Raw genomic sequence first — 16,041 nt, 5'->3', positions numbered from 1 at the left:
AAAAAAAGGCCGGGCACGGTGGCTCACACCTGTAATTCCAGTACTTTTGGAGGCTAAAGTGGGTGGATCACGAGGTCAGAAGTTTGAGACCAGTCTAGTCTGGTCAACATAGTGAAACTCTGTCTTGCTAAAAATACAAAAAATTAGCCGGTGTGGTGGTGTGAGCCTGTAATCCCAGCTACTTGGGAGGCTGAGGCAGGAGAATTGCATGAACCTGGGAGGTGGAGGTTGCAGTGAGCCAAGATCACGCCATTGCACACTCCAGCACAGGCAACAGGGCAAGATTCCGTCTCAAAAAAAAAAAAAAAACAAGTGGGGCTGGGCACTCACACCTGTAATCCCAGCACTTTGGGAGGCCGAGGCGGGTGGACCACCTGAGGTCAGGGGTTTGAGACCAGTCTTGCCAACATGGAGAAACCCTGTATCTACTAAAAATACAAAAATCAGCCAGGCGTGGTGGCGAGCACCTATTGTACCAGTTACTCAGGAGGCTGAGGCAGCAGAATCGCTTAAATCCAGGAGGCGGAGGTGCAGTGCAGTGGGCAAGAGATCTAAACACAAAGAAGATATACAAATGGCAAATAAACACATGAAAAGTCTCTCAATCTTAGTTATTAGAGAAACACAAACCAAAATGAAATAGCATTGCACATTCACTAGAATAGCTAAAATAAAAAGAAATGACAATACCAAATGCTGACAAGGAAATAAAGAAAGTGGAACTCTCACTGCTGGAGGGAATATAAAATGGTCCCACCACCACAGAAAACAGTTTAGCGTTTCCCACAGAGTCAGATACACATGCCATATGCTCCGGTAAATCCACTCCTAGGTACTTAGACAAAAGAAATGAAAACATGTCCACAAAATACTTGGATATAAATGCTCATGGCAGCTTTGTTCATAATAGCCAAAAACCAGAAACAACCCAAATGTTTATCAACAGGTAACTAGATAAACAAAACTACAGAATATCCAGACTCCTCAGTAATACAAGGGAATGAAATACTGATACATGTAACAACATGAATAAATCTAAAAATTATTATGCTGAGGCTAAAGAAGTCAGACATTAGACACAAAGAGTACAGACTCTTAGGATTCCATTTACATGAAACTCTAGAAAAGACAAATCTAACACAGAATGACAGAAAACAGATAAGCAGTCGCCTAGGGCAAGGGGTGGGATGGAGATCAACTGGGATGGGCACAAAGAGAACTTCTGGGATAATGGAAATATTCTCTATCTTGATTGTGATGATTAGTTACTTGGGCATGTAAATTTGTCAAACTGGCTGAAGTGCATGCTTAAAATGGGTGTGCTTTATTGTATGTAAACTTTACTTCAATAAAATTCATTTTAAAATATAGGAAGATGTATATAACTCCCAATGTACCAATAACTGCAGTAACCATCAACAGACTCAATGCTTTTAATAGTCCCAAAGAGAAAACAACTGAAATGCCCATCAACAGAAGAATGGATAAACTAATGTGACTAAAATGTAGGATTACCACAATGAAAATGAATGAACTACAGCTACATATGTGAACATGGACAGAACTCGCAAACATATGGAACAAAACAAACCAGGGAGAAAATAATATAAATAGTATGATTAGCACGATTCCATCTATATGCAAGCAAAGCAAAATTATGTGTTTCGTTTTACTTTGACTTTTTTGAGACAAAGCCTTGCTCTGTCACCCAGGCTGGAGTGCAGTGGGGTGATCTTGGCTCACTGTAACCTCCACCTCCTGGGTTCAAGCAGTTCTTGTGCTTCAATTCAGCCTCTGGAGTAGCTGGGATTACAGGCGTGTGCCGCCGTGCCCAGCTAACTTTTTTTTTTTGAGATGGAGTCTCACTCTGTTGCCCAGGCTGGAGTGCAGTGGCACGATCTCGGCTCACTGCAACCTCCGCCCCCCAGGTTCAAGCGACTCTCCTGCCTCAGCCTCCTAAGTAGCTGGGATTACAGGCGCCTACCACGATGTAGAGCTAATTTTTGTATTTTTAGTAGAGATGGGGTTTCACTATCTTGGCCAGGTTGGTCTAGAACTCCTGACCTCGTGATCCACCCGCCTCGGCCTCCCAAAGTGCTGGGATTACAGGCGTGGGCCACCGCATCCAGACTAATTTTTGTATTTTTAGTGGAGACAAGGTTTCCCCATGCTGACCAGGCTGGTCTTGAACTCCTGGCCTCAAGTGATCTGCCCGCCTCGGCCTCCCAAAGTGCTGGGATTACGGGCGCGAGTCACCGTGCCTGGCCCAAAATTATATTTCATATATATATACACATACACACATATACATAATAGTTGATAACACTACAAAGAAAAGCAAAGAAATGAATTCGCAGGTCAGGATGACAGTTACCTGTTGGGGAGGTAACTACAGCTATACAGAGATGAAGTATACAGGAACATCTGAGTGACTGACAATATTCTATTTCTTAACCTGGGTGGTAGTTATATGTGCATTTACTTTATCCTTCTTTCAGATGTTTTATACTCTCACACTATTTTCTGTATCAAAGACATATCTACCTTCTCCCCAGGCCACAAAAAGCAGCACAATCCCTTCTAAGAACAGCATGTAAAAGGCCTCTTTTCTAAAACAAGAGGGATACTAGACACGATGGTGAAAATATGAAACAATGTTCCTTAAAAAAATCCGCCCACCCCCTTTTTAAGAGACACTATATATTCTAAACCAAGAGAAAGAATAAACACTTCCACCAACTAGTCATGGACTATGCTTTCCATTTGAGAGGGAGGCTTCCTCTACTCATGACAATAGTGGACACGGACGCCAGACAGCCCCGAGTTGCCCAAACAACAACCTTCTGCTAGCTTGTTTGTTGTAGCCCTACCGAGTCTCACGCCACTTGGGAGAATTCTGACTTACCCCAACTCTCATACCTTTACTCCTGTTCCTCTTCCTGTCTCAGATCAGATTCACAGGTCACTTTCTTCATCAGAGAACAAAAGACTGCTCGGATTTGGGGGGAATTCCTTGCACTGTCTAGCTGCCCAGAGAAGCTTTTCCTGTTTTCTGATATTAAAGGGTGGACAACTGATACCTGTGTATAATTTACTAGCTGTGCAACCCTGCTTAACCTTTCTGATACGTTTTTCCTCATCTATGAAATAGGACACAAAATTTCTGTCCAGTCTGTCACACAGGGCTGACAAGAGAATCAAAGGAAAATACATATGCAGGAACTATAAAGTGTCATAATGTATTAGCACCGAGTCATTGCTGTGGCTGTCATCACTGGTCACACCCTGTAAAAACCACAATTCTTCCTCAGATAGGCATTTACTTGGTTAGGGTCCAAAGTTCAACACTTCCCGCCCCTCACCATCCCCCTAGAACATACCTACTTTCTCTGTGAATTCAGCACACAGTATGTATCTGGTCTGAGTCCCACACCCACACCCAAGCTATACATTTAGAAAACGTACAGCTCTGAAAAGGTAGCTGAAAGTCCTGCTGCCAGGCTAAGCACAGTGGCTCATGCCTGTAATCCCAACACTTTGGGAGGCTGAGGCAGGCAGATCACTTGAGGTGAAGAGTTCGAGACCAGCCTGGCCTACGTGGCGAAACCCTGTCTCTACTAAAAATATAAAAATTAGCTGAGTGTGGTGGCCTGTGCCTGTAATCCCAGCTTCTCGGGAGGCTGAGGCATGAGAATCCCTTGAACCCAGGAGGCAGAGGTTGCAGTGAGCTGAGATTGTGCCACTGTACTCCAGCCTGGGCCACAGAGCAATACTCCATCTCAGAAAAACAAAAAAAAAAAAAAAAAGAAAAAGAAAGAAAGAAAAGTGTCCTGCTGCCAAAATTCCCCCAAATAATGTTTCTCCTTCAGAATAAGTCCATGTCGGGGCAAAAAAAAAAAAAAAAGTAAAACCACAAACAATCAAATTGAGAAGCTATAAAATGGCAAAAGAAACGAAATCTGGGCAACAAGGGATATTGCATTTCTGTACTCCACAGCAAAGCAGCCATGGACACCAAACCACATTGCTATCTTGGGGCAAAACAAAGACCATTTCTTCAACTGATATGATAAGAGGCTTAATTTTATTGAGAGGACAATCTTCTCATTTCTTTGGCTTTTCCTATTTCTCCTTCCCTAGCCTAAATACATTCTGAAAACAAGGACCCTGGAACCCAGAGGTAGAAAGACAGGTGGGTCCCTTGACATACTCACTTCTGTAACTTCTTTTTCAGGGAACTACAGGCAGATCCATAGGCCGAGGTGCCGAGAGCAGTCTACACTAAGCGGCCTGTCGAGAGTTCTATCTCCCCGCAGGGAAAGAGGGCAGAGCTAAAGCATGCATCCTTCCCTGGCCTGCCTTCCAAAGCCTAACCTATTCTGACCTTTGAATCTACTTCTCACAAAATTCCTTGCGCAGGCTGGCTCTGTTCATTTTCTCTAAACTGAGGCATCCTGAAAATGAAGGTCAGGTAGCACTGAGTACCTACGGAAATCTACCCACAGATCCTTGTAGAGAAAAAGCCCAAGGGTTTCCACCACCAAAGATACAGGAGGAGGACTGAGGGGGACAGTTTACACAGCTAACTCAAGCCTAACCTCTTATGAAAGGTGGATTTCCTGTACAACTGTTCTGACAAGCGGAGGATTAGGCACTTCATACATTCGGCTTGGGTAAGAGACTCACGAAGTGAATCACCACAGAGGAGCAAACTGCTTTTCTGAAGGTCTCTAAGATGGGCTGTATGCTGGAAGACAAGGACATTTCGGTTGCAAACCAAACTCAACTAGAGTCACCTCCCGTCACAACAGAGGCATGAAACACCCCACACCTACAAGTTAAAGCTATCAGTCCTATACAGACAGCTGTAGCTAGCTAGCTCTCTGTCCCTCTAGAGACCCACATGTGACACTCCCTCTACCTCCTGTAATTCAGGATTACTAACACCATTCAAAGCAAGCATAAGGCTGGGCGCGGTGGCTCATGCCTGTAATCCCAGTACTTTGGGAGGCTGAGGCAGGCGGATCATGAAGTCAGGAATTTGAGACCAGCCTGGCCAACGGGGTGAAACCCCGTCTCTACTAAAAATAGAAAACTTAGCCAGGCGTGGTGGTGGGCGCCTGTGATTCCAGCTACTCAGGAGGCTAGGGCAGGAGAATTGCCTGAACCGGGAGGCAGAGGTTGCAGTGAGCCGAGATTGCACCACTATACTCCAGCCTGGGCGACAGAACGAGACGCTGTCCCTCCCTCCCCCCGCCCAAAAAAAGCAAGCATAAATGATAATGAAAGGAATGCAAGTCAGGCTCTACCTCAATCCCAGCTCCCAAATATCCCCTAAAAGCAGGCAACACCAACAGCACATGCAAGAAGTGTCTCTTGGGTGCCCTCTTGCTGCCACCGGGGCTTCTCTGCAAAGCTGAAATGGATGTATGTGCTACGAAACTGGTAGAGGGAAAAAGAGGGAGCCAGGGCACAGAAAAGGGAAGTTATTCCAGTGGTGGCCAATGAGTAACATCCAGTGATTTATAGGCGGTATAATCCAATAATACAGTAAAATAAAACAGTGTGTGCCTGAGATGGTTTTGATTCCAGGAATTATAAAACATTTTTGAAAAAGAGAGAACAAGAGGGGGGGAGAGAAAATGAAGGAAGAACCAAAAAAAGGCCAGATTGGAGCAAATTGGGCACAGATGGGGGATGCAAGGGGGTTTCAGTGCTCCTCTACAACAATGCTGCTTCAATTCTTCCCTTCAAGAAACTAGAGTTTTATTTCCTTAAATTACAAAATTTTTAAAAAATTAAAATTCTTGGCGTACTTGTGGTTTAGATCAATAGGTCACCCTCCGGCATCACGTCAACCAATTAGATGACTACCGAAGTGTTAAACACTGAGGCACGTGGAGAAAGCCCTTCCTCCCTTCAGGCTCAGGAATGCCTTAGAGAGATTACCAGTCATGACATCACTCTGGGAACCACCTATCTCACCACCAGCTTTGGACCTGGGCCAGGTAAGGAACACACTGCTCAGTGAGAGCTGGCTTTCCCAGAACTGCTGCCTTCCTCACCCATGCACTCAGCAAATGCTTACTGAATGCCGAATAAATACCAGGCCCTAAGCCAAGGCCCTCAAATGTCCCTTGTCCCATCCCTCAAATTTCTCTATCCCCAACTACCTGAGTGTGCAGTATGAGGATTCTAGAATTCCGTATCCACTGACGTAGGACTCTGCATAGGGCCCATCCGAGAGCAGATCACGGGCTCTCCACTGACACCCGTGAACCCAGGAGTTTTAAGACCACTGCTGTAACTGGAAAGTTTAGTTGGCTGAATCATGTGGCATTACTCAACTTATTTCGCCCTGTAGGAAGGGGGGCAAATCTGGCCTCACATCCTCTGCGCCCAAGAGCGGAGTGGGCTCCTGGGAAAACCATAACCTAGGGAAAGGCAAAGATGCCATTCTCTCACCACCACTGAAACTTTTCCTTTCATTTTGCCTTCTGCAGTGTCCAAAGCTTTTCTACACACTTGAAAAGTAATCACAGTAAAATGTTAGCAACAATATGATTTCCATCCTGGATTACTGATATTGTGAAAAGAAGATAGTTATACAAGGGTGGCGCTGAACACACAAAAACAAATGATTCACGACAGCATTAGAGGCATAAGCAAGGGACACACTTTTAAAGAAAGGAATCTGCTCCCTGTGGCTCTCCAAATCATACTCCTTAGGCACCACATCTACAGGGAAGACTCAGGTAGAGACTGCGAGGATCTCAGCTGCCTGGTGGGCCACAAGATCACTTCTGCTTCAGGCTGGAATGCTCCTCCTCCACAGAGTCCAGAAACTGACATGTGCGAACACCCACCCAGAAGGACATGTCCAAGAAGGAACGGAAAGAAAAATGATGGCCCAGATGTTCTGTAGCTTGCAGTGACTGCCAATTCACCACAGACCCCAGCACCTGGGAGGGCAAGGCAGCATCAGGCTCTTGCTTCCTGGTTTCAGGCAGCCAGGGCCCTGAGGGTGGGTGGCAACTCTGACAGCATGCAGACTGGCCAGGGGAGAAACCTTTAGAAGGGCACTGGCTGACGGGACTTGGGGGTTGAACACGCAGGGCTGATTTATCACTTCCTTACTCATAAAAATGTGATTCAAACTGCTGCTGATTAGTGAAGGATTTAAATCTTTACCCTCTCCCCAACCCCCTTCCTTCTCCACCCCCAGCACAGATGCTGCTACTCAGCCACAACACCCCCTTATTGCCACTGTCCAGGCAAGCACAGCACAGGGGACCAAGGATGATGACTCATGTGCTGGGAAATGGAAAAGTGCATCTTCCCACCAGCCAGCCCTGCTGAGCACTCCGCTTGCCCCTGTCCCAATGGCAGCCCACACAGTGGGGTCTAGACTCTGCTCGCCCCTCTCCCAACGGCAGCCCACACAGTGGGGTCTGGATGGCCGCCTCAGCTGCACACCGGGTAGTTGGCAACATGTCCACAGAGCTCTCTGTCCTCGCTGAGTGTTATATCCTGTGGCCTGGGCCGTTTTTCCTTGAAACACCCTTGGAGCCTCTGACCACCTCAACTCATACTCTTCTTGGCCCCAATTACCTCATCGAGGTAACAATGAGGTGAGAGTCAGGAGCAGACCAGTAATGAAGAGTAGGGTCTCAAGTATGGGCTTTATTTGTACATGTCTCTCCTGGCTAGAGGGTGCTCATTATGACCCACCATGGAAGAGTCCTAGAAAAACTACCTTGGCCTCAAATCAGGGAACAACCAATTTCTTTCTCTGTACTCACCATCTTACCTTCCTTTTACCCATATTTTCTTTTTTTTTTAATTTTTAATTCTTAATTATTATTATTATTATTTTTGAGATGGAGTCTTGCTCTGCCTGCCCAGGCTGCAGTATAGTTTGCAATCTCCGTTCACTGCAACCTCCATCTCCCAAGTTCAAGCAATTCTCCTGCCTCAGCCTCCTGAGAAGCTGGGATTACAGGTCCCCATCACCAAGCCCAGCTAATTTTTGGTATTTTTAGTATAGACAGGGTTTCGCCATGTTGGCCAGGCTGGTCTCAAACTCCTGACCTCAGGTGATATGCCCGCCTTGGCCTCCAAAAGCGCTGGGATTACAGGCGTGAGCCACCGCACTCGGCCTACCCTTATTTTCTTAACCTTTTCTTAACAACAGCTACAAGAAAAAGACTCACTGATGGCCTATTAAAAGGCCAAGGTATTCCTTTCCACGGAATAGAAGCTGCTGAAAACAGATGCTTCAGGGGCAAGGGCTGCAGGTCCTTCACATTCACACCTAAAGAAGCCACAGGTCATTTGGTGCAGGAACAATGTCTTGGCTGAGGCTACAGCTCTGAGACAGGCAGCTCACTGAACTCTGTGGGTTGTTTTTAGTGGAGATGGGAAGATGAACACAGCACCTCAGGAGGAAGATAAACAAGAGGGCACCTCGGGAGGAAGGAGAACAGGAGGGCACCTCGGGAGGAAGATCAAAGGGAGGGCACCTCGGGAGGAAGATGAACAGGAGGACACCTCGGGAGAAAGATGAACAGGAGGACACTTCAGGAGGAAGATGAACAGGAGGACACATCAGGAGGAAGGAGAACAGGAGGGCACCTGGGGAGGAAGATGAACAGGAGGACACCTCGGGAGGAAGGTGAACGGGAGGGCACCTGGGGAGGAAGATGAACGGGAGGGCACCTCAGGGCCCATTTCCAGAGTCAAGTGGGCTTCCTACTTGGTGCAGACTGTCCCTCCCCTTTGGGCCTCACCAGCACAGCACTTTACAAATTTTCTTCTCTTCTCCCTGAAAACCAGTGCTGTCACTTAGGACCCGATGCTTCCTCAGGGCCATTTACCCAAATAGCCATCTCAGGAAAAATTAGCCAAGTTCAAAAAGGCATCTAAGTCCCCGATCTTGTTTTCTGCTGGAAATTGTAAACGCTGTAGCAGGCAGCACGAGATGAGGAAATCCTCTAGGATTCAGAAGTGACTGAGAACCCAGACACACTCTGAGAGGACCTTGCCTAGTCCCAGAAAGACCCACATTTCCATTTCAAGGCAAAGTGTGGCATACTCACTCCCCCACCACAAGCAAGTGAAGCATAACCCGTAAGTACAAACAGGGAGATAAATAAACCGACTTCATGGTGAGAGAAAGTGCTATGAAAAGGGGCAACAAGAGACCCAGCGGCACTCTGTCAAGAAACACCAGGTCTGTTTTACAGCAGGGTCTCTATGGGCCAATTCCCACTTCCTGGCATTTCTTGCCCTGAGACCAAACGCTCTCTGTCACTGTTCTGAAATGACTCCTTGCCAGCATGGACCAAATCACCCTTGCAAATAAACACAGAAAATAATGCCATCCCTGTGCTACATAATTCCATCAAGTCATACCATATCATCCTTACCTACGTGAAACGAAGGGAACGGAAGGGAAGGGAAGAAATCCTGGTGACATCCTTTGACCCTGACCTGGTCATCAAAGCATTTAAAACCCTGCCAATCTGCCCTTCTCCCCTCTACTTCCACACCCACCCGACCCCCTATGAAAAAAACCCCAACACGTTCAGAAAAACATTTCAGAATGCACGCTGGTATACCAGCCAAATTCTGGGCCTGGTGGTTTTTGTGCTTCCAGATTTGAATCACCAAAGCTCATCAATTTTTGGTTCTTACTCCCTGGCAGGCTCCCACTAGGGATATCCCATAGGGAACTAGACTTTTCCATATTGAACAAACAGGGTACATGAGTCCAGAAACAGCTATTCCCAATCCCTGCCAAGCGTATGGTCTCTGCAATGAAATATCTCAGCAATGCCTCTCCCTTGGGAGAGGCTCTGGGTCTGCAGCCTTCAAGAGGCCTTGCTGCTGCCTTTCGTGCGGCCAGATGTGCAACAGCATCTCTGCATTTGCAAACTAAGTTCTATACCCATGATTCCCTCCTTCCATCCCACCCAAGCACTGGAGAGTCATATAGATTTCAAAGTAAACTCAATATCTGAGACAATGGTAGGAAGGGGAGGGTGTGTGTGTTCTGGGGTGGGGTGGGGGGAGGTAGGTATGGTAGAAAGAAGCTACATTAATCTCTATCTGTCTATATTCTAGATGAAGAAACTAAACATTCCTTACCTTTCAGCTGGGAGTTGTGGACCGCAAACATATTGATGGTCATAAGCTGCAGCATGCGGGTACTTCCAAGGGGAGAGGGGCTGTGCTGCAGTAACACCTGGAACTCCCTGAGGACCTTTTCAGCCACTGCAGGGAATGTCTCCATCCTGCAGATACAGCAAACCCATCGGTGAGGCAATGCTCTCTTTCAGTCTCTCTTTTTCTCCCTCTCTCTCTCACTCACACACACACACACACACACACACACACACACACATACCAGACAACTACTGCCTAGGACATTTCTGTGCTATTTTCACAAACCTTCCCGGAATCCTGTAATTTTGAACAAATTCAAGATAAAGGAGTTTTCAGGGTTCAGAGATGGAAACAACTCAAGTTTTGGATAAATCACTATGAGTGATTATGCTTTGGTATGCTATTTCCTCACCCCTGGCAATAACTGCATTCAAGCTGATACCAAAGTTTCTCTCTGAAACCATCAGCTTTTCTAAATACTCAACAAATTTCCTAAAACCTTCACAGTCCCTAAACTCTCTGGTATGAAACTGAATTCAATTAAAAGAGTAACATGAATCTTAAAAAAGAAATTTTTTTTTTCTTTTTTTCAGACAGAGTTTCGCTCTTTTCACCCAGTCTCGGCTCACTGCAACCTCTGCCTCCCAGGTTCAAGCAATTCTCCTGCCTTAGCCTCCTGAGGGGCTGTGACTACAGGTGTGTGCCACCATGCCCGGCTAATGTTTCTATTTTTAGTAGAGACGGGGGTTTCACCATGTAGGCCAGGCTGGTCTCGAACTCCTGACCTCAAGTGACCCACCTGCCTCGGCCTCCCAAAGTGCTCGGATTACAGGCATGAGCCACTGCGCCCGGCCTAAAGATTTTTTACTCAAGGGTTTACTTTAGGTAACCAGACATAGTTCTGCTGCTGTCTTCTGAGGTACTATCATACTGACTGTTCCACCTGAGGATCCCAAATTTCCCCTTGAAGAATGCCTAGACCTAGAGGCCCCCAGTCATCTGTCTCAGTTCTTCCTGTGTTGCCGTCGTCCTCCCTCTCACAAGCCTCTGTTCATCGGGGTCTGTATGTTTTCAGGCCAGTGGAAATATAATGCCCTGGCCAAGTGCCACTCCCAATACAGGAAGAGGCTGTAACGCAGGGAGGCAGAAATCTAGCCAGTGACCTAGGGCTCCTAAGGAGAGGTCATTCAAATCACTCCTTGCCAACTGCGGCCACTGGATCCCAAACAGCGGTGCATGCCTGGAGCTTCTTTGGCAACAGAAACAAACCACAGCTGAAGTCTTCAGAAAGAAAAAGCAAGTTCAAGCTTGGTGCTTGAGAGAGTAACCAGGCACGTAGGCCTTAGGGCTATGCCGAACAATTCGTGGTCACCAAAGTATTTTTTACCATGTCCCCCAGACCCCAAATAAACAAGCTGCTTGTGGCATACTTGTGGGGTTGGGGAAAAGCTCCAGGTTGGATTAATAGCTTCTGAAAAGCCACAAGGAAGGTAATCCTTCTCAAAAGATAGAAGCCAGTCTCAAGTTCTAGAGGAAGGTGCTTCTAGCTTCACCCATCCAGGCCCTTCCCGATTGAGTAGCGCACTCCCCAGATTACAAAACTCCAGGTTTTCTGGAATCTTGGCAATCTTCGCTCCTTGCTCTTGGATGGCAACTCCTATTACTGACCCCCTGGTGCCCAGAAGTCGTGCCACAGTTACGGGTCAATTACAGTTTACATTCCAGTTCTCCTCTCTGCTGAGCTGTCCTCATTTTCATTGGCACAAAAGATGCCATGCATTTGCTTTTTTTCTCCACATGCCATTTCAAGTACCCACCCCTCCAAAACAAAACAAAACTCTTTTTTTTTTTTTTCCCTCTAAAAAATGTCAGAGCCGTTAAAACTCTTGGAAGATGTGGAATGGCAGAGAGTGATATGTTTGGGGCTGGACTAGATCCATTTTTCCCCATGGGCTATAACAAAGGTTTCATTTTAAATCCTGACACTGTGCAGTACTCTTTCTGGTCAGAGGTGGGGAGGGGGGCTAGCACTTCTCGTTACGAGAATAGCAGCGTTCACTCTGCTTGAAAAGCAGCCACGCTGGGCAAGTTTCAGAGCCATGTGTCTCCGTGTTGAAAGGCGGTAGAGAGCCAGCACAGAACGACAGGACAGAAGTGTCACGTGGGACAGTTTTGCTTCGAAGCTGTGTCTGAGGAAGCCTCTTCCCTGGGGTAGGAATTGAAACAGATCCATTAACACTCCCTGGGTCAGACTGAAGTCTTGAACGAGCACCAGGTCAAACTGTCCACATTTCCTTTTTATAAAAAGTTTTTTAAAAAAAATTCTCCCTTTGCCTGTCAACTAATTCAACATGATTAAAACAAAAGAAAAAACTGAAAGCAGAAGGATATAAGTTAGAGTAACTTCAAATGTGAGATGCGAGGGAAGGTGGATCTACTCATGCAAAACCAGCCTTGTTCAGCAGTAACCACGGGAGGCACACACAGAGAGAGAGGAACCCTCCTCGGGGCTCAGTAGGTGGTTTCTGGTTTCCAGTTTTGTAACCAAAATGCTATCTAATTCTGGCCTCAAACTACCTGTAAGTAGTTTTATGTCTTTCTCTTTGAGAAATCATCTTTGCTTCACCCTGCGTTACAGACAGAAAATTACACTTACCGATGGACACATATGTAAGTAAGTCTGATGGACACATATGTAAGTAAGCAGGTAAACGCAGTGAAAGGTTTGGAAGAATACATGCCCTGATGTCTAGTGCTATCTTTTTGGAGGACACAGAGTTAAAAGAAATTTTAGTCTTAGTTTTAATGTTGTACTTTTTTAAGGATTTCTAGATAATATTTATGTAATAATTATAAAATTATATCTAAGAAGAAACAGCAGTCGCAGCAATAAAGTAGGAAGAGAAGCAACAGAGAAAACTTATAAAAAGTGGTCATTTATAATTGCCAAAAATTGGAAGCAATCGAAAGTGCCTGACAATAGATGATTAAGATGCAAATGCATACAACTGAATACTAGTTTTTAAAGTTGTATCACATTTTTTAATCATGTGAGAGAAACTTCAAAATATATTTTAAGAAATAGTTATAAAGCAATTTTTAAAAGTATGTATGTGATATGTAGAAAAAAACTGAAAAAATTTTAACAGTGTTTTCTCTAGGTGGTAGGAATATGGGTAATTTTTTATTTGTTCTTCTTTGCTGAGTTTTCTAAATACTTTACAAAGAGCACTGTAAAGAAAGAAAAGATTTATCCCATAATGAATACATCTTACTTTTGTGTTTAAGAACATTTGTTAACTTAAAAAATGAATCAGGCACAAACATTATGTTTTTAAAAATTAAAAGTACAAAATAAATACATCAGTCTTTGAATTCCAAGAGACTTTAAAGCTATGCAAATAGCATGACTAGGCAAGCAAGTAAAAACTAAAGTGGTAACTGTGATCAAGGCTAACAGGAAGCAAAAGCATACTATCTGTCACAAATTCAGAGCCTAGAGGCTGCAGCTTCCTAACCTCTCTCACTGGAGTCCGAGCGCAGGTGTAATCTGCCTCTCACCAGGAAAGGGTCTGTCAGGAACCATATGGCACCCCGACCGAGTCCTTCTCCTGAATCCGAGATGACTCTGTCCCTATCCTTTAAAACCTCAGAAGATATCATCGTTTTCGGGCTGTGTGTTTCACGGACAAAAGTGGTGCCTTGTGAAGTGATCTCTAGGGACACCTTGTTTCATCTGAATGGCAGTTTCAAGAAACGAATCTTTTAGACAGCGCCGGGACCTAGGCCCAGGACTGACTCAGACGGTGACTAACCGAGCAGGACTCAGCCCTCAGATGCTGAGGAACACAGCTGGGCTAGACAACATTCTCTGCAGAAAACAATCCAGGTTAGTTTTTTCCAACCTCTTAATGTTTAAAAACCGAGCAAGACAGCAACAACCCAGGAGCAAAAGAACAAAACCAAAAAATTAAGCCATGTGACAGGGTGGAAATGAGAAAAAAAACAAATCATAGTGCTACAGAACATAAGGACTGGAATGGACCTCAGAGATCATCTCTTTAAACCATTGATCAGGTTAGTTGAAGCCCACAGCAGCTCTGACTTGTTTACTCTCAAGATCTTGTAACTAGTAAGCAGTGAAAAACAAACTCTTTTTGGCACTGAGTATCTCCTCTAAAGCTCTGAACCTCTGGTCAGCTAGTGCTGGGAGTTGAGAGACTTATCTTGCACACAGTAGGCATTCGAGTCTATGCTGATGCACTGTGGAGCACCAGGCATAGAGCAGACCATGCCCGGAAGCACAGCGTCGGGGCTTTTCTGAAAAGGCAGGCGGGAGAGTGATGTGCCTTCAGCTGCTCCCCATTACAATCTCCTCACTCTTAATTCGTTCTCAACGCCGCCCACATTTCACATCTTCTTGGTAATTAGGCAACAGTCCACGAAGTTGTGTGTGGCTTGGGATCATTGCTTTCCTAGTCTTACAGACGTCTATACCTTTCTCCCTGCAACAGAAATGTTATTTCTGTTTCTGCCTTCCAGAATAAAGATGGGGCTCAATTTTATTTTACCTTCAGGACAGAATAAGAGGCAACCCATAGAGGGAATGCAGTGCCTAGAATTGACACACATTTTCCTCAATGAAAGCTACCGTAAGTCATTTCTCATGAAGGTGAAACTGGGCTGGCTTTACCTTTTTGACAACAGAATATGTTATAGGCAGGAATAAAAGAGATCCTGAAAAATAACCTGGAACACAGTAAACCACCTCAGACAAATGAGATAATCTATTCATTTTTAAAGGCCTCCAAAAAAGAAAATTCTCAACCATCTTCCCTTCTGTGAAATTTTCTTACACCTAACCCAAATCTCTCCAGCTACAACAGAAGCCAATTTCCCTTACTGTCATTCCATAAAAATCAAGACTATCCTGTTAGGACCCTTTTATATTTAAGCATGTAGGCACCCTACAGTTGCCTCTAAATAAATATTTTTTACCTTAATGTTTTTTAAAATTAATTTTTCCTTTCAGATCTCATTTTCTGGCTTTAAAAAAAAAAATTCTCTATTATATCCATTAAAAAGAGAGATGGAGTCTTCTCCCTATGTTGCCCAGGCTGGTCTTGAACTCCTGGGCTCAAGCGATTCTCCCACCTTGGCCTCTCAAAATGCTATAGGATTACAGGTGTAAGCCATTGCGCCCGGTCATTATCTGGCTTTTTAATCATTACTGTGGTCCTTTCCCAAACTTATTCCAAAATATGTGCTGAAATATAAGAATTTTAGAAGTGGAGGGGAAATCAGGGTGTAACTACTGCATAAGCTGATAAAAATATATCCTAAATGTTCCTACATTCTGCACCAAGATTTATAACTTTTTTAGTCCCAAAAGTCTCTAACAGGGCAAGAAATATCTAGAGTAGTGATTTTCAACGAGGGGCAATTTTGTCTCCCAGGGAACGTTCGGCAATGTCTGGAGATATTTTGAACCATCACATTTGGTGGGGGAGTGTGCTACTGGTACGTAGTGGAAAGAAGCCAGGGACACTGCTAAGTATCCTACAACGCACAGGACACCCCTCACAACAGAGTCACCTGGCTCAAAACGTTGACAGTGCCAAGGGTTGAGAAATCTCGACTTAGAGCAACATGGTAGAGGAAAATTTAAAGAACAAACATAGGCCAAGGAAAAAAGGAAAGAAAACACTGAGTGAAAAGTAGTAAAGGAGAGAAAGATGAAAAAACGAGAACTATAAAAGATAAACAGGCCCGGCGCGGTGGCTCACGCCAGTAATCCCAGCACTCTGGGAGGCTGAGGCACGCAGATCACGAGGTCAGGAGATCGAGACCATCCTGGCTAACACGGTGAAACCC

The 16,041-nt window shown here is 45.1% G+C and overlaps 1 protein-coding gene across 1 annotated transcript in view; it reads right to left on the bottom strand.

Annotated features, from left to right (window-relative positions):
* SMG6 (SMG6 nonsense mediated mRNA decay factor) overlaps positions 1-16,041 on the bottom strand; it is a 247,894-nt gene that overhangs the window by 173,832 nt on the left and 58,021 nt on the right. Inside the window, 1 exon segment of the mRNA XM_011987266.1 lies at positions 10,150-10,295. Within this exon segment, the coding sequence (XP_011842656.1) occupies positions 10,150-10,295 (146 nt within the window).

The sequence above is a fragment of the Mandrillus leucophaeus genome, unplaced genomic scaffold (genome assembly GCF_000951045.1).
Source record: "Mandrillus leucophaeus isolate KB7577 unplaced genomic scaffold, Mleu.le_1.0 Scaffold306, whole genome shotgun sequence".
Taxonomy (NCBI): Eukaryota; Metazoa; Chordata; class Mammalia; order Primates; family Cercopithecidae; genus Mandrillus; species Mandrillus leucophaeus.
The sequence above is the reverse complement of the archived record's forward strand: the minus strand, read 5'-3'. Positions and strand labels throughout refer to the sequence as shown.